Source organism: Phycodurus eques, chromosome 3 (genome assembly GCF_024500275.1).
Source record: "Phycodurus eques isolate BA_2022a chromosome 3, UOR_Pequ_1.1, whole genome shotgun sequence".
In the NCBI taxonomy this organism is placed as follows: Eukaryota; Metazoa; Chordata; class Actinopteri; order Syngnathiformes; family Syngnathidae; genus Phycodurus; species Phycodurus eques.
Genome location: NC_084527.1, coordinates 12776015 through 12796182, shown reverse-complemented (window position 1 = coordinate 12796182; position 20168 = coordinate 12776015). Strand labels below are relative to the sequence as shown.

At 40.4% G+C, this 20168-nt stretch overlaps 1 protein-coding gene across 1 annotated transcript in view; it reads right to left on the bottom strand.

Moving 5' to 3' along the window:
- The window catches only part of tmem8b (transmembrane protein 8B), a 54864-nt gene extending 38881 nt beyond the window's left edge, over positions 1-15983 (bottom strand). The window contains exons 1-3 of the mRNA XM_061673452.1: positions 15823-15983; positions 7375-7564; positions 5763-5970 (exon numbers count right to left, since the gene is read on the bottom strand). Coding sequence (XP_061529436.1) covers positions 5763-5970; positions 7375-7564; positions 15823-15898 — 474 coding nt within the window. The 5' untranslated portion in view covers positions 15899-15983. The remainder of the gene's footprint in view (positions 1-5762; positions 5971-7374; positions 7565-15822) is intronic.
- Between the last annotated feature and the right edge of the window lie 4185 nt (positions 15984-20168).

Here is a 20168-nt window from a genome sequence, read left to right as displayed (position 1 = left end):
CCTAACCACGTACGTGACAGAAATACAGTGCGGCCGGCAACAAAAATGAGTTTGACATTCTAATTAGAAACTACAGACCTCTGTCCATGAAAAGATGGAGAACTGAATGGAACTGAGGCAAGCATGGCAAAATAGGGGGAAAAAAACTGAGACGAAGATTAAGTTCAGTGAAAGTGAAATGAAGTTGAGCAAAAACATTTTACATTGCATTTTATGATGTTATTATTGTATGTTTGTACACAGGACAATACTGTACCGTGTTATTTCTCTTATTAAAGACAATAAAGGTTTGGGGCGGGGGGGGTCTGAAATGGATGCATTTTCATTCATTTCATTCGGGGAAGTTGATATGAGATACAAGTGCTTTGAGTTATGTGCACAGTCACGGAACAATTTAAACTCATAAAGTCAAGATACCACTCTATATAATTACCGGTAAATACAATTTATCTAGCTATCCATCTTTGTAAAGACAACTAAAAGTACATTACAATGACTAATTAATGACAAATTTTATTTAAAAAATGTCAACTCATCAAAATCTAAAATTAAACAATTTAATGAGGGCTTTCCAGATACAGTATGTTATTATTTTTGGTCAGGGCAGCTCTAATGTACTGTGCTGATCTATGAAATCCTCATGAATGCAAGAAGTCAACTAGGTGAATCACTACACTACCAAATGGCCCAACAAATGATTAACAGTTAAGTGAGGAGAAAAACGAGTGTATGTCGGTACTGTTGTGTAACTAATGAGAGTCTCATTGTTTATCAGGGAAACCAACACGTGGGAGAACAAAGACGGATGGTCAGACGCTCGGCTACACAGTTGATATCTTTTCCATCTCATATCGCCTCCCATTAAATCCCTCATTGAACGCCGAGCTTTGCATGATGGGTAATCATGAGGCGGCGCGCGGCGCTGATAAGCTGTAAAATCAGACAGTATTAAATGGCGCCATTATGTGCCAGGCTAGTTTTAGTCAATGAGGTTGAAACTGTCAAATAAATGAGACTTATGAATGACTAGGAGACGTGACGTTTGCACTAATAACACCCCTGTTCTTGCTAACGCAAACCCTGTTGCTAATATTAGCATGCTAAGCTATGACATTACAAAAGAGCTGGCTACATTACCATTAAAAAAAAACAAAGCACGCGGTTTTAGCTTTTCAGTAATTTCTATATAATTCTACACACATCTTTTTTCTTTTGATACATTATTTTTTTATGTTAGTGATGATATTCAGTCATGAGTTTCATGTGGGGCCTGAGAGACATTAGCAGTGTAGTTATGGTCACCATTTCTAACCTAACAATTAATTCCTATTTTATTATTACTTCATTAATATTAATACTTAATTAAATTGACACTCATGCATGAACCTTTGAAATAATAACAATATTCTTAATACAGTAGTACTTTGACAATTTAGTTTAGTTTTTCAAGTTATGAGCCATCACTTGATTGTTTTGTGCTTGTTTTTTTTTTGTTTTTTTTTTTGTGTTGCCAGCAAAAATTTGACTTACATGTAAATGTAACCAGTTTTAGTCAATGAGGTCCAAACTGAAAAATAAATTACACTTATATGAACGACTACGAGACGTGCAGTGTGCGCTAACAACACCTCTGATCTTCCTGTTTGTTAATATTGCAGATCAATACATCAGGATTTATTACACTTTATATGCGTGCACTTGTGTCTGCATGTGTGTGCGCAATCAGGCGTGTATGCATTATTCCTCGCTTGGTGGAAAATGGCCTCAGAAAGCAGAATTTGCAAGAAGCTATGAGTTTTTCATTTCCGCTGTGTGTCATTGGTGTCCCTGAACCCAGCCAATTACACGTGTGAGGCAATTTCCGATGACATTCATGATTTTTTATTTTTTTGTAATTTTTTTTGTGTTCAGCCGCTGGAGACCACAAACGAAAGGACAAGCAAAGGCATAATAAAATTGCCTGCAATGGAAATCAGCTGGTGTTGATGTGACCATGTAGACGGACGCGATGAGATGAAGAAAAACTCTTCAGACACGGTTCTGCCTCTTTAGGTTCTGCAGCACAATCCGGAATACTAATCTCTTTGAATACATCAGTTGGGAGGATTTGTCTTCTTCTTTTCAGGTGAGGAAAACACAAGTGACCAAAAGGGGTACCTCGAAAGGTGAACGGCCCGCAGGATGTGCAAGGAACGCAATGAACACACATTCATCACGGGGGATACCTTCCAGACCCCCCAGCTATAGGCGGAAATCTGAGATATAGCTATCAATATATATCTATATATTTTTGAATAGGCCTATATATTTTACAGTATACAGTGATGCCTTGAAATAAACGTTTTGGAGATAGCCTACGAGCCATCGTTCGGACGCTTTTTTTGCTTTGACTTGTGAGCAAAGATTTTAGATACGAGCACTGTAAATTGGCAGTGAACTCAACCAAACTCACAACAAGTAGCAGTTCGACAGATAGTGAAAAATTCTCCAAAAATCAGGCCTTATGCTTTTTAACGCCACCCCAAGGTGAAGTTTACTGTCAAATTAAACACAAAACAGAGAATTACATGTTGTGTATTTAAAACAACAACATAACGTTTACTTAAAGGTAAGGGGAAACTCCATAGATTGGCTAACAGATAGCAGCTATGGCGGTATTAATAATGTTGAAAGCAATGGGTATTTGAACACAAATGGTGCAGTAAGACATCTAAACAGACAATATAACAATGCCCACAGGCATTAAGTATTTAAAAAAAATGCAAAAAAATGACAAATATACTGCAGCTTACTGAGTCACATTAAATCACATCACTCTTATTCATTTGTGTCTGAACTATATGCCCCCCGCAAGTTGCCCACAGCGAAAGAAGCCGCAATTAATCATGATGCACAAAATGTTTACCAGTAATTCTTTACATTTACATATAAATCATGTTATTACTCTATGTTTTTATAAATTACAATTTTATAGTGTTTTCCTCAATAAAAAAAACAACAACAACAGAAATTGTTGTTTTTATGGGGAGGCTGGAATGGATTAATGGCATTTCTATTCATTTCAAGCATAAAATGTATAGAATATTCCATAGCCTTTATAGTGTCTATGTGTCTATGTGAAGCAGGGCCTGGTGGGGTGGTGTGCATGTGAGTATCCAGGCATGAGCTGTGGTCGACAGCAGTTCCCGCGTGACTGTGCTCTTTGTGTTTTTGTTTTATTTTTCTCTCAGCGGCCAGTAAATGGCTGAAAAGTGCATCGTGACTGTGGCTCTACTTTCCCACATGCGAGGGCATTGCAAATTACCAAAACATTGCCTTTAATCATTTTGCGGAAAAAGTATTTGGGCTGGAGAAAAATAAATCACCATAGAGACTTGGTGGAGTTTGACTCCATTTAAAAATGACATTACTATTTTATAACTGTACATAGTAAAAAAACAGAACATATAATAGTCATAGTTTTTGTTAAACTACACAATACTCTTTTTGGTACATTTCTTTGAAACTACATGGAAATGCGACAATGACTTCCCAATAAAAGCTGAGGATATGGGTCAATGTTTTCGTAGTGACTGGACAATTGACTTATTGATCCATATCAATGTTTGTTTGCTCTCTTTTTTTTTTTTTTTTTTTTTTTTTTTTTTTACACTGCAATGCTGCTGATGCTGCATCGTTGTGTTTCTATCTGGAGGGGAAGGGAGGAACATTTTGGTCCCGAGGTCAGCCAGTCCATCACTTCGGCACAATCCGAGCACAGCTCATAAATGTGACGAAAAATAATAACTACACAGTCACATCATTAAACTGCTCCTTCCTCAAGAGCTTTAAGAACGCCACTGCAGGGATGACAGTCGATCATAAAAGTAGTCATGTGTGGATCTGTTTAAGTCGTCGGAGGAGGACGAATGGGGCGACGGCGCTGCACAAACACCTGACGCTTACTGACGATAAACAAGATAATGAGCTTATAATATCCCAAATTAAAGATCATCAACCCAAATCTGCCATCTGCGTTGCAGTGACTAATAATCTTAATGGTTTATTTATGAAAACTATTGTACCATGTCGAGCGTTACTATGGCTACCTGTTGCTGTGTCGTGTTACTCTTTGATTAGTAAGGACATGTATTGTGCAGAATAACATCTGCAGATGAGATTTCTTTCCTTCAAAATAGTGACCACAAGCTGTGATTGAGCCGTCACTAAGCAACAAATAATTAAATTTCAGCTAATTTGGCCATTTTATATAATTACCGGCCTTTTCATGCTGCTGTGTAAATGTGCACTACTACTCTCACACATATTGCAGCTACATAATGCACACCATACAAAACCACTAATTGAATATTATGTTTATTATTTGCATATTGTTATGAACTCTAACTCACTGGTTCTCAAATTGGGGTCACGTCGTGAATATTTAGGTTTAAAATTTCAAAAAAAATAATATTCCCATGGCATTCAGGGGGTCACTTGATTGTTATATTTAATAGACGTTGAGATTCTCATGCCGTCCTTGGAAAAACATATAACCTGTAAATGGATCCCTGGATGAATAAGGTTTGGAAACCCCTGCTCATATTGTTAACTTATTCCCTTTATCACACAAATTAAGGCTGAACGTGACTGAACTAGACAATTGCAAACACATTACATCCAGCCATCCATATCCGCACACCAGACAATTAACCCTCACACCTATACCAACTCACTAAAATGGGGAAAAACTGCTACCTCAGGTGGTGAGGTGCCACATTATACTACTGTATTATATTTTTAATTGAACCAAAAACAATATGGCTCTGGTGTCAAAGTAGACGCAGATTGCTCTGGCTACAGTAGCTATATTATAATACAAAGACAAGAAACAGGCACAAAATAAAGGAGTGAATATACAGTGTATTTGTGAGGCTGTTGGATCTATTCATTGTCTGCACCAGTGAATTTTAACAACAGACTCTCCACGCTTCGCTTTTTTAGAAACATGTACAAATAAAATTACAAACAAAGTATTATTGTAAAACACAATATATAATTGTCACTGTTGGGAAGAAACCTCCTATGTCCAAATCTGGTCAATTTCATATTTTTTCACAAATCCATACTATTGGTCAGTCCCCACGTGGGTCTGTTACTATGACAAATTATTGGCCAACCTAAAGTGTTGATCATGGCTTTCTCTCTTTAACGAATGTAAATTGCCCAACAAACATACAGTTTTTTTGTTTGTTTGTTTCCTTAAAAGTGATGATTTTGGAGATGCGAGGATTTCGCTCGACGCCAGCGATAAACTGTATACATTGGTAAGGCTTGGCAGCTGCCAGCTGGATCTTGCTTCACGCCCGGAAATGTAATTTTTGTTGTCAAAGCTCTTGTGCATTTTGGCAACAAAGACTCTCCATACTTCACTCAATATAGTTAAGTATTATAGTAAAACACGATATGTACTTAATATATACTGTGTTTATTGTGGTACGGCTTGGAAGCAGCTGGGTGGATCTTGCTTCATACCTGGAAACATAATTTTTGTGGCGAAAGCTCATGTGACACGATATGGCATTTTTGATTGGCTATTACATCTACAGCGTTGCAATGCCATTTTCCTGCAATTTAAAACTCAAATCGCAGCAAAACCCGTGGCTGTAGGTCAGCCACTAATTAAAAGTAGTTGCAGAAACCTGCATAACAGTTCACTGGCGTTCAATCGCGTCGCTTTACTCGAGGCTCGCCGAACAATGCCATGTTTGTTGTCATGTTACCTTGACTGAGATCTTGCCTTCATCCTTGGGTAAATGCGCAGCCAGGAACCAGTCCCCAGGGAGCGGGCTGGTCACGTTGAGCACCCCCGTGGTTCGGTTCGGGAGCATCCAGGTCAGAGTCACCGCAAAGGATCCTGGGACAATTGTATCCCGAGGGAAGTGAGTTTTCAGGGGGTTGATTACCGGGGGAGCACCAGACCTTAAGTACCTGTCAATCACAAGACATTTTTCATTACTACTTCCCCGCTCGGGTTCGTAAACAACTGGGATGTCAAACGCTCACTGGCCACAAAATGAGGTACACCCGTAAAATCTAATGAGATCCAATACACGAGCTGTTTCACTGTTCACATTGTGTGCGAGAAAACAACTGAGCATTACACATTGATGCTGTGACTGTTCGTAAACCGAAGCAATGCTGCTTTGAAAATCGTTTGTTAACCAAAACTATGAGCTATGTACATTGTTTTTGTTAGGGTTTTAGGATTCCCACAAAGAATATATTTTAAGTGTAACTTCCTTGCACTCTAGCCACAAGCCTAATCTGTAAGCGCAAACAGTGCTGCTCAGTTTCTGGATTTTGGCAAAATGTCAAATTTGATAATTCAATTGAAACAGCTTCACACCTACCTGAATATCCGTGCATTATGAAAAAAAGTTAACGTTAACTTCTCGCAGAATTTGAAACAATAACAAATGCAGGAAAAAAATACTGTTTTTATAGCGCTTTAATTTATGATCTTCCAACTGTTACTGTTGCACTTGTCTACATCTTTCATTTACCAAAACGAAGACAAACTATTGAAGTTTCACTTTCATGAAAAGATTTAAGCTATTGATGTTTCATTTTTAATGTCGTTAAATCTGTCATTACATTTCTTTTGCATTTTGTTCCTTCACTGTACTGAATAAGAACTTAACCATGACAAAGGTACGTACCAAACCAGAAAACTATTACACCTGTAGCGATTATACATTTATGTGGTTTCACTGTTATAAGCAACGCCTTAAGGGGAACCATAACCAAAATGTTCCCTGTGACACCCCTGGGATAAGGCAATGTATCATAAACTATAATAACGATTGAGCCATAACCATTTTATGGGTCAGAACCTAAACTGACCACGTATTTGAAATAGTACCTGGTAGTACCTGCTTTTGCCAGTGGAAATGTTTTTTTTCCAAAACATCCATCCATCCATTTTCTAAGCCGCTTCTCCTCACTAGGGTCGCGGGCATGCTTCAGCCTATCCCAGCTGTCATCGGGCAGGAGGCGGGGTACACTCTGAACTGGTCGCTAGCCAATCGCAGGGCACATACAAACAAACAACCATTCGCACTCACATTCACACCTACGGGCAATTTAGAGTCGCCAATGAAACTACCATGCATGTTTTTGGGAGGTGGGAAGAAACCGGAGTGCCTGGAGAAAACCCACGCAGGCACGGGGAGAACATGCAAACTCCACACAGGCGGGGCTGGGGATTGAACCCCGGTCCTCAGAACTGTGAGGCAGACGCTCTAACCAGTCGTCTACCGTGCCGCAGTTTTTCACAAAACAAATGCAACAAACTTAACACCAGTTTGGAAACAAAAAGTGTAATTGACTTACACAGCCACATTGCGATTGGGGCAGCTGTCACCAAAGGTACCGCCTTGTTCCTTGAAGATAATGAGGTTCCATACGGCCATCATGGTGTCGTCAGGCACATTGAAGTGGAACAGTTCCACACTGGCGAATGAGTTGTAAGCACTGAGCTTACGAGGCGTTCGGGTGAAGTATTCAGTCACAAAAAGGCAATCTGCGAAGGAAAGAGAACAACAAGTGAGAAGATGAACACAATGTTCCTTTTGGTGTGTGTGGTTCTTTTTGTGGGGGGTGGGGTGATCTTCTAGACTATGGTTGCCAAACTCCAAGAGAAGAAGAAAAATGTAAGGATGCAAGGGCCACTTTAACATCATTTAACTCCAGCAGCCCGCGACCCTATTGAGGAAAAGCGGTGAAGAAACTGGATGGATGGAACTTTAATTCAATAAAACCCATCCATCAGGCAAGGCTATGTTGTTATTATATAAGTGTGTTATAGTTATTTGGAAAAACTACGTACTACCTCACAGCTTTCTGTTGAATTGATAAGGTAAATAGTTTCTTTTTCAGGACTTTGGGGGTGACCCGCCGCCCTGTATCCAATGAGAACAGATCCGCCCCTGCATTGAGCAACAGCTGAATCATATCTTCACATTAAGAGCCCAAAAAAAAAAAAAAAGAGCATTCGGTAGTTAAGATGAAAAGTTTTAACTTGACGGTCATAAAATCAAATTCTGGATAGAGAAGTGACTGTCGGTTTGAAAGAGATGTGAAAGAAGCCTTCTATGTCAAACTATAAAAGGTTTGAGGCATCGCCTGTTGTCTGCTGATAACAATGTCCAGACATACCTCCCCGCAAAGATTATCTCATTCCATGGGAAGAGGCCCTAATGAGCTGTTTTGCCACCAAGCGAGTGAAAGACCGGTTGCCATGAGACGGTCATTGACCATCCACGTCGGGCAACAACAGCAACACCCTATCGTGACCACCTACGGGCCACACCCACCAGAGGCATAAATAGGGAAACTCCACACATAAACATTTAGAACTGAAGAAGTTATTTTGGGTGAAAGGGTAAGCGTCTTCAACAAACAAAAAAAGTCCAGCTTGCTTTAATGACTGAGAAGAGCGCCTGCGCGTCAGTTGTGGCCAAGCAGCTCGAGTATGAATGCGCTTATTGTGCGTTTATTTGGTTACCATTTGTTCAATAAAACGATGCTTGTGGGGACATTACAATACGTTCTAACTAGCAAGGGGTAAGCTATATTAAACTAGCTAACATACCTCATGTTGGCCATCGTAGACATGCTGTCGTGGTACGGTAGTTAGCTTTAGCTTTTAGTTAGCTTTTCCAGCTGTGTTAAAACTAATAACCAGGTAATGCTTGATTTACAACAGCGTGGGTGTTTATTTTCAGTTAAAGAAAAAAAAGAGAAAAAAAAAACACTGGCAGTATCAGGTCACTTTCATTGCCTTAACTACATGTGCTAAATCTGGTGAAATGTTAGTTTACGAAGGACACCTTATGAAACAGTGTTTGCAGATGGACATACGCTGTTTTTTTTTTTAAAAGAAGTCAGCCAGGTGCAGGTGAGAGACTGTAAAAGAAATACATTATTGCATGATAGTGAGTGTGTCTTCGTTTGTTTTTTATGTAGTTGTTATACTGTATATACTACATTTCCAACAGTGTTGTCTCTTACTCAAATCAAAAGGTGACCTTATAAACAACTTATTTCCTCTCGAATAGAGCTAGAGACTAGCCAGAATGTTTTTAATATTCCTTTCATCTGAGATGAAATACTCATATTGTATTCATACCGTTACCAAAGGTCTGTGCTTTCCTGACATTAAACCAGGTGTTTAGAATGTATTGAATAAATAGATCTAATCCATCCATTTTCTGAACCCCTTATCCTCACAAGGGTCGCGGGAGAGCTGGAGCCCATCCCAGCTATCATTGGGCAGGAGGCGGGGTACACCTTGAACTGGTTGCCAGCCAATCGCAGGGCACACATAAACAAACAAACATTGGCACTCACATTCACAACTAGGGGCAATTTAGAGACTTAAATTAACCTACCATGCATGTTTTTGGGATGTGGGAGGAAACCGGAGTGCCTGGAGAAAACCCACGCAGGCACGGGGAGAACATGCAAACTCCACACAGGCGTTGCCCGGGATTGAACCCCAGTCCTCAGAACTATGAGGCAGACGCTCTAACCAGTCGCCCACCGTGCCGCCTAAATAGATATCCATCCATTTTCTGAGCCGCTTCTCCTCACTAGGGTCGCAGGTGTGCTGGAGCCTATCCCAGCTAACATCGGGCAGGAGGCAGTGTACACCCTGAACTGGTTTCCAGCCAATCGCAGGGCACATACAAACAAACAACCATTCACACCTACGGGCAATTTAAAGTCTCCAATTCATGCATGTTTTTGGGACGTGGGAGGAAACCGGAGTACCCGGAGAAAACCCACGCAGGCACGGGGAGAACATGCAAACTCCACATAGGAGGGGACGGGGATTGAACCCCGGTCCTCAGAACTTTGAAGCTGACGTTCTAACCAGTCGTCCACCGTGCCGCCCTAAATAGATATAATACTAATAATAATAATGATTGGCTGGCGACCTGTTCAGGGTGTAATAATAATAATAATAATAATAATAATAACATTAATAATAATTAGGTTAGCCCTATTTTGCGTCATCCACCAAATGGACTTTTTCAAGGTCTAAAAAAATCTAATTTCAGAAGGGTACTTTCCAAAATGAGGTCATGGGCTCAGCACACCCAAAACACTCGACCTAGACTCGCAGTAGACATTATTTTGTCTTTTTTAAGTGTGAAATGATCCCAAACTTTGGACAGTCTCTGTTTTTTTACACACTCCTCCTTATTTCTACACGGAGTGGTGGATGAGTCTGCAGCAACATTAGCCCGTGTGTAAAAATGATCATTGCAACGTTTCGAGGAAGAGATTTAATTTTGACTTTTTTTGTAATCGAATTACTCGAGTTATTCAATTAATCATTCAGCTTTAGTCACAAACCACCACACACTTTTTTTTTTGACACTGACAGTTTTCACACTGGCCTTAACCACTTATTTCATTTTTACATAGCTTTGCAGGTCATGTCAAATATTATTTTTACTGTATGCTGCAGGCCCCAAGAAATCATATGGCGGGCCACCAATTGCCCCTCGAGTGTAGTTTTGACACTCCTGCTATAGCTTTCTTTTTTAAGGCAGCTGTGTGCATGTGTGCACACTGGCATCCTGCTTAATGTCAAATCCTTGGATTACATCCAGCCAAGGCTCTGCATATAAAAGCAGCAGATCAAGCGACAGGTGTAATCTGTCACATTACCCGCACGAGCCAGGCTGGCACTGAGCTCAGCCAGCAGGTGGGCAAAAACCCAGGAAAAAACAAAACAAAACAAAAAAACACATTTAATTGCTCTGCGCTGCATCTCCTATGAACGTTTATAGAATGTCTGCTGTTGGCCTCCATCGGAATGTCGAGTGAAGAAAATCAAGGCACACACACACTGATGTGTACTCGGAAAATGAGAAAAAATACCACACATACACACACACACACGTATACATATATATATATATATATATATATATATATATATATATATATATAAAGCACACAGTAGCTCTCTCAGAAGTAACCTTGAACACTTAAGCTGAAAATTCTGAAGAATGAAGCAGTCTTGTCGTCAAGAGCTAAACTTTGATCCTGTAAAAAGCTCTAAGCATCTGTTATTGTGCTCTCTTGCGCCACCTCATACAAGAGCTTTCTATACATTAAACTGCCTCTTTAACTTGAAGACGCACCAAACAAATGAAAATACCGTATGTGCATTCAGTCACCTCACTGAGATTCGAGATGGAGGAGAGATCTGAACCATATTTTGGTAAATTAAGTCAAAATGGACATCAAACACCTCAGTATAAGGCATTAGAGCCATCTGATTTCTCCCAGCCAATCAAAGAAAGCTATTGATAATTGTAATATCACAATGTTGCTTTTAATATCAAAATTTAGTTTTTGTTTTTTTTTACAAAAGTAATATATGATGGAATGTTACAATTACACTCTCTTTAGAGCTTACTGTTTTATTGTTGATTTCTAATTTTACTGCTATTGTTTCTGTCACATTGTCATTAGTAGTAGTAGTTGTAGCAGTAATAAGATGAAAACAGTCAAATTAATTCTAATTAGATAATTCGTATAACACTGGAATATCATTGAAAGTCATTATGTACTCATATATGTACTAATGAATATATATTTTATTTTTACATGGCTCACAGTGTGATGAGTGGTTAGCACATCTGTCTTATAGTTCTGAGATTCGGGGTTCGAATCTGGACTTCCTGTGTGGAGTTTTCTCTGGGTTTCTTCCTCTCATAGTCCAAAAACATCCATGGTTGGTTAAGTGAGGACTCTAAATTGTCCATAGGTGTGAATGTGAATGATTATTTGTCTATATGTGCCTTGCGATTGGCTAGCAACCGCTTCAGGGTGTACCCCGTCTTTGGCCCAAGGTAGCTGGGATAAGCTCGATAGGTTAGCGTAGTAGAAAATGGATCGATGGATGACTCATACACATACGATAAAATCATCGACTCCTGTCCAACGCAATGACATGAATGATAAACATCATCAATACGGCGCTGTGTTGTGAAGAGAGTTTAGTAGGAATTTGTACAAAAAGTGTGACAGAAGAAGCTGCAGAGGACAATGGGTGCTCCGACTGTCACTGCACTATTGAAAAGGGAACAATAGCTACACAAATAGAAACTGTTAATGTGAGCCAGCTAACACGGAAGTAACAATTCTTCTTTGACAGCAGCGTGTATAGCACCACACATATACAGTACATAATTTGTGCAAAGAAAAGTCTTACTTCATATAAATGCCCGGTAGTCTCTGCAGTTGAGTAAACACGGAAGTAACAATTCTTCTTTGACCAATCGGCGAACAACAGCTTGTTGAGCTACACACATTTGAAATGATTTGTGCAAATAAATGGCATATTTAAAATATTTCACAGGTGTCAAACTCAAGGCCCGGGGGTCAAATACAGCCCGGCACATCATTTTATGCGGCCTGCGAAAGAAAATCATTTGCGTCATTTGTGTCAACTTTCATGAATCTGTACCAAAATTTCAAAATGGCATATGTAACAAAGACTAATGCTCACATGTTGCCAGCATTCTTTTTTCTTACTAAACCCCTTTTTACAGTAACTTGATGAGGGCGTGGGAAGGTTTAACAGTAATCCTGTTTAACATTAAAGGACGCTGGAATCCAACACCCTACCTCGACAATATCTTTTGTATTTCACGAGGACCTAGTGTCAAACATTCAACGAGAATCAATGGGAAAACGTCAATGGTACTAATCTAGAAGTTGTGAATCAATTTTACTCATCATTAACTGTATACCATTTATCCTACTCATCTGGAAGTAGAAATAATTTGCAATCTTTTGATTTTAAGATTTTATTTTCATTTTCATTATTGCACTTCTGTCCTTTTCAAGGAGCAGTGGAGCGGCACCCTAGCACCCTCTACTGATGAGCTGCCACTGAACGGTGAACACTATGGTGAGGCGATTAAACATTAACATGGTTTCACAGTCATAACGGCCCTATGGGAAACCGTACCAACAATGTGGCACATGACAAAAATGAATTTGACACCCCTGAAATAATTACTTGGTACGATCTGCAATTGAGTATATGCACACCATAAGCTACTATTTGAGGAAATTTGGCATCTAGGCTTAATACTTTCATAACGTGAATATTTGTGACTACAGTTCCTACTTTTTTGCAGGCAGGATGTTGGTCTAGTGGTTGACAAGTCTGCCTCACAGTCAAGACTTCATGGGTCTGAATCCATATGGAGCTTGTTTCTATTTGATGAATTTTCCGTATTAAAATGAAACTACTATCCCACCACCACCTCAAAAAAGTGAAAAACAAATTCTAGCTGACTGATACCTTGACTAATTCCAACGTTTTGTCACAGCCCTGAAGGCGACACAGCGATTACAGACTTTGTTACGGTGTGTTTCACTGGCACATTCACACCACGATTTTGCTCAATTTGAAGCCCGGATCAATGCGCCTATGTTTTGGACTCTATGTTTCACCCTGCCTGCCGGTCGTTATCCCGCTGAGTCCCAGGTCCTCGTCTGCCCCACCTTTTCCACCATCTGACCTCGCCAGCCCACCCCTTACTCCTCCACCTCCTGTTTCGCCACCTGTTCCGTGTTTGCTCATTTGTTGTTCTGTTGGGCTGACAGAAGTAGAATTTAGCAGCCATCCCCACTGTAATTGTGCTTGTATTGGAGTGCATAAGAAACAATGTCCATTAGGATACATTATGGAATTTTTAAAATTGGTATTACCTACTCTTGAAAAAAAAAAAAAAAAAAAGTAGTCTGTATGATGACTTCTACATCACAACTAGACATGCATAGTCATATGACCCCAAAGGATCCCTGTTGGAATCTTATAGATTTTTATTTTTTTTTGAACACACATTCAAATACATAAGTGGATGAGAGCACAATTAGAGAGAATGGATTTGTGTTAAGCACGATATTAAACATATTCATCAAACCATTTTCTCTCGAGCTAGTCCTTATTAGGGTGAGCTGGAGCCTATCCCACGTGACTCTGGGTGAGAGGTGGGGAATACCCCGGAATGGTCACCAGCCAATAGTCTTCGTTGAACCTAACATGCATGTTATCCATCCATCCAATTTCTGAGCCGCTTCTCCTCTCGAGGGTCGCGGGCGTGCTGGAGCCTATCCCAGCTATCATCGGGCAGGCGGCGGGGTACACCCTGAACTGGTTGCCAGCCAATCGCAGGGCACATACAAACAAACAACCATTCGCACTCACATTCACACCTACGGGCAATTTAGAGTTGTCAATTAACCTACCATGCAGGTTTTTGGGATGCGGGAGGAAACCGGAGTGCCCGGAGAAAACCCACGCAGGCACGGGGGAGAACATGCAAACTCCACACAGGCAGGACCGGGGATTGAACCCTGGTCCTCAGAACGGTGAGGCAGACGCTCTAACCAGTCGTCCACCGTGCCGCCATGCATGTTATTAAATTTTAATTTTTAACACTTCTGTGACAACATGTCATTCAAAACTGAGCACTATTATCACTCTATCTGTGAAAGACTTATTTAAGACAGTGCAGGTGTACCTAATATAGTGGCCAGGGAGTGTCAGTGCTACATTGTCTTTGGGTCACCAATTGACTTGACTTTTATATCTTTATAATAATTGTGTTCAGTCCTCTGTAACATGTATTCACGTAGGGCAGTGGTTCTCAAACTTTTGAAACCAATTACCACCTAAAAAAAAAAAATCTTAGCTGTGAAGTACCTTTATACCAACATAAGCATACAATAGCGCAGTAGGCCTAAATGTTCATCAAAAAAATAAGGCAAGGTTTTATTATATCAAAAGTACATTGGTATGTATGTTTGATATGTACACAAAGATATTACATTGTAAGCCACAGTAATATTATCCACAGTTTGAACATTAACAGCATTTAAAAACAGTATATCAGAAAATACAAAAAACCTGATGATATGCAAACGTTTTGATGTAAAATATTTATGTTTCGATACTTTCACATACCACTAGATATACCACATACCCACATATGACTAGTGCTTACTTGTACCACACTGAGAATGACCAATGTAAGGCAAGGATTTAATTGCCCCTCTTCGAGCAAAGATTTGCATGAGTTGAAAGAATATTTACTGTAGTAACAAATACACACTGTATACTGCATGATTTGTGTGTAAATAATTTGGCCCAAACAATGTGAACGAACACACACACAAACACTTTCCACAGTCACAACCCAATTGTGCTGAGCTCCCCTTTTCTGGCTACATCACATCCCACAGTAAAAGTAAGTGCAAATGGCCCTTTTTTTTTTTTAACTACAGTCCCTCCAACTATAGCAGCAACACCGAGCGGACACAAAAGGTTTGCGCACTGTCAGAGCTGATGTCTTTGTTTCATGCTTGGGTCTCTCATAAACACCTTCCAGTTGAGTCTAGAGGGCTGAGAAAATCGGGTCAAAATGGAAAGGAGTTGACTTGTTTTACTGTGACAATCTGATCCAAGCAACTCACTGTTAATGTCACTTGGGCTGTATTGGTCATAACTTGAATATTGTGCTATAAAATCAGCCAAAAAAAAACTAGAGTGTACTCGGGAGAAAGAGAGAAGGAACGCGTGTCATGTGTCATACAGGCATAACATGCCATGCAGTACACAGTCGAGGGGGCTGCTCATCGGCTACGTTTCAGCACCAGGACCAGATGAACAGCTCCACGAGAGATCCCCACCACCACCACGCACACATCCACATGCACGTCCACGCAAAGCAGTGCACTCACCCCCAGGAACGCAGACGAACGTGTAAACGATGAAGAGCAGCATCCTCCTCACGGGGCAGCGATCCACCCTCCACATGGTTCCGATTGTTCGTAGCCGTGGGCTCGAGCCGCGGTGCAGCTCGCTGTTGCCGCTTTACATTTTTACCCCCACTCCGCTCCCTCTCTCCTCGACCAGCTGTTAGCGCATGACGTCATTCAGACAGCGGCCTGTTGGTTGGCTTTGATTGGCCACGGCTCGGTAGAGGGCCACTTTCGTATTGGACCGCGGATGATGTCAGTCCGTGGGGGTTGTTGCGCACACACATTGCAGCAAGCGGGGCGCGACACGCACGCGCACGCACACTACAAACAGCTACAGCTTTTTTATCAACTATTCTCTGGGGTGGGAAGTGACTCAGTAGCTCCAAATACCCGTAAGAATTTTCCACAAAACACAGGTTCATTATAATTTTATATTACTGGTGATTATATTCGTGTTGCAAGGACCCCCCCCCCCCACACAAAAATGGGATGATGCATGCCAATGGGCTAAATACACAAAATAAAAATAAACATTACATCTCAGAATCTAGATTTTATTTACTTTTACTTCAGCAAGGGAACTGAACCAGTACTTCTACCAGTCTTTCGACAAGTATCCATGTAAAGCTTTCCTATTAACTATTATCTATCTGGCCTCTTATGTGTAATCAGTGAAAAGTAAGGTATTTTCAAATTCTCTCCTGACGTTTTTTTGTTGCTTTTGAGATAAAAGAGCAACATTTGAAGATACTTTTCACTGTAGCCTGCAGCAATGTGTAGTGCATCCAAATCGTATTCACGGTGCTTCACTTTTTCCACCTTTAAATTTACAGCCTTAGTCAAAAAGGGATTACATTTTTTTTTTTTTACCCTCAAAATTTTACACATAACACCCCATTACTTTTTTTTTTTTTTTACATTTTCATTATGGGTTATGGTTTACAGACCTCTGATGGAAAATGATGTATTCCATTTTTGGTTGGAACATCACAAAATGTGGAAAAAGTTGAAAGTGATCCCTCCCATCCATCCATCCATTTTAATCATGCTTGACCTCATTTGGGTTCTGGGTAAACTGAGCCTATCCCAGCTAAATTCGGGCGAGGCGGGGTACACCCTGAACTGGTCGCCAGCCAATCACAGGGCACATACAAACAAAACAAACATTCACACATACAGACAATTTAGAGTCTTCAATGAATCTAACATGCATGATTTGGGAAAGTGGAAGGAAGCTCGGGGAGAACATGGAAACGTCACACCGGAAGACCGGAGTCGAGATTCAATCCCTGAACCTAAAAACTGTGAGGCAGACGTGCTAAACACCATCCACCATTTGGAGATACTGTACATACACATCTTTCATTGGACAGTGATGCTTTCTAACTGTGATGATAACAGTACGGTGACACAAGGAGATTAATCATAGGCTTCATTGTGGTTAGGATGATTGTTGGGGCAGTTGAAAACAAAACAAATATTGACAGGAGGAAACTGAAACCACTCACAAATTCAGAACACTGACTCACATTTTGACCAGTGACATCAGGTACAGTTTATAACAGATCACATTACAGTACTGTATCTTGTGCAGGTGATCGTCTGGCTAGTGAGTGTACAGTATACTATTTTTTTATTGGATAGTTACGCTCATGTTTTCTATCAATGATGATAACAGTAAGATGGCAGAGTGAGATGTTAGTCAGAGGCTTCTTCGTGGTTAGGTAAGGTATTGATTGTTGAGACAGTTGAAACCACAAAATATTGTTGCCAGGAAACTGAAGTCACTCACACAACACTGACTCATATTCTGAGCAGTGACATCAAATTCAGGTTTTAACAGATCACGTTACATTGAGCAGGTTTACCTCATGTTTTGGCTGGTGAGTGTATATTAAATCATTATGTATGCAAGAATACTCTGTGATTGGCTGCATGACGAAAAGTCATGGGAGTACCTGTACGCCACCTCTCATACCAGAGTTAGCTGGGATATGTTCTAAGCGTAAGACAAGCTCTATAGGAAATGGATAAATTGATAAATGGATTGATGGTTGCAAGTGAAGTATAAATACTTGGGAGGTAATTAATTGATCGTTGAGAGTTGTATTCATTGTGTGGAATTGTAAATGAGTCTCAAAGCAATTGTGGCAAAATGGAGTGCACCACTTGGCTACTCAAAAATCACTGAACACCTCCCACACCACAGAATACTCAGCGGTCAGGAGAATCATTAAAGTTCCAGTAAAGTGAAAATGTCTTCTAAATTTGACACACCACAGAGAAGAGTGTTTTTAACAACCCAGTCAAATTTGAATGATTTTGAAAAATCGACAAACATATAAAATGAGGGTTCAAAACAGTGAAAAATCAAGCCATTGTTGATTCTTTTCTCGAACGCTGTGGGCGTGTCCAATTGTCCGCTGAATGCACTGAAATACCACTTTGCTCAACTGTCCATCAAATACCACTACTATCTGTCGAAAAATGGATGCTACTTTGTCTAGCATCTGCCTACACACAACTACAAATTTGATCCACGAAACTGTATATCTGCCTCCGCTGGCTGGAATATTTCCCACCATGTCGTCGCCGTGGCAATGTGGCGCTTTAAAGCGGGCTTGCCAGCCCGAAGCCCCTGTCCAAACGCTGGCTATCAAGTCAGACTTTGTTTTTTTACTTACTTTGTAACACGTTACCGGCATCACTGATCCCGCAGCACCATTTTAGCCATGTTCCCCAAACAATCTGAAAAACCGAAGCGGTGGATAAACAGTTAATGCTGTATCTCCAGAACTGAGTACTAAATAGTTTTCAATCTTTTTAAATGTTTTCAGCAATTCTCTTCAAATGTATATAATGCATTTTGAAACAAAGCTCTGACTGCAATTATTCACATTAAAGGGTATTTAAAGAGATATCATTCAATATCAGATCGGAACTGACCAGAAGGCGGGAAAAAGGTTGGAATTGAACATGATTGTCGGTACGAGTGTACCCAACTTTGGGTTTAAACTTTGTACAGCAAATATTTCAATATTGTTTTCGAGTACTAAAGTGGCAAATAATGAGAATCTGACAAAGAGAGAGCTGACACTGTGGGGGGGGGGGGAAGCCACAAGCGAAAGTAACGAGCAACAATCAAGCTTTCTCCAAGAAGTGGACACTGACTCAGACTTGCAGTCAGGATTATTTTTAGGCTGCTGGGTGACTTCAATATGAGTCATAATTGTCCTGAGTAGATTCTGTCAGGGAGCGAACAAGCTGGTGAACCGAGGGCATCTATTAAACATGACATTGCACACTTAGCAAGCAAATATGAGCACATTTCTTGGCTAAGGATGAAAGATGCTGCTCTCTCCACCTCTCTGGTGATTAAAACTTTGTGGCGGGATGAAGTAATGGCTCAAAGAAGGGGCTGGAAGAATTTGGGTAGGATTTGTATTAGGAATTGGCAAATGGTGTTTGTAATCACTCTTCTGTCTGCAGGTTTCAGAACTAGCCTATTTATAAAAAAAAAAAAAAATCTAATCAAATCAAATAAAACACCTTTATGGAGGGGTGAATCATGGGTCGATAGGGAAGGAACTAAAACTCCAGCCATCCATTTTCTATACCACTTATCTTGTTCGGTGTCACTGCAGGGCCTAACTTAGGTTGAGAACTACACTCTAGATACGTCCCTTGTTTTTCCACAGGGCAAGCTCCACAGATAAGTGAACCACTATATCGTAACAATAATCTAGGGACTAAGATTGACTGAGTCCAATTTTACAGACGTGCCACTCTAGTTCAGGGATGGAAAAGCATTTTCCAATCGGTGGGCATTTCAGTTCATTTAATTCGGAGAAGAATGCAACATTTTTTGTTTTAGTTTTTCGTTCAAATTTGAGAACTTTTGTTATTTCCATAAATTTGAAACTTTTCAGACTCATCCATTTTCAATGCCTGCTTCAGGGTCATTTGATGGAAGAGGATGAGGGGATGGCCAGTAAAACAGCTTTAAAAATTGGTGCAGATGCGAGAGGAGGCAGTGTGTGGGTGGCATTCACACTCACACAAATACACACACACCATGGGGTCTGAGTTATTTCTGCTGTCAACAGCTTCAGAGTGCAGCAGCAGAACCAGCGGACTTTGTAGTTTCAAACACAGAAAAGCACTGCTGCATCAAATTTTAAAATGTCATCCGGTGGAAAAAAACGGATGACTCATTATAAGTTTTCACATTAATTTCGACAAATAAACTGACCATGAGGACAGACAGCTCTGGTACACATCCCCGTGCGCTCCTCATGCAGCTACATGGCATCCGATTCATTCCT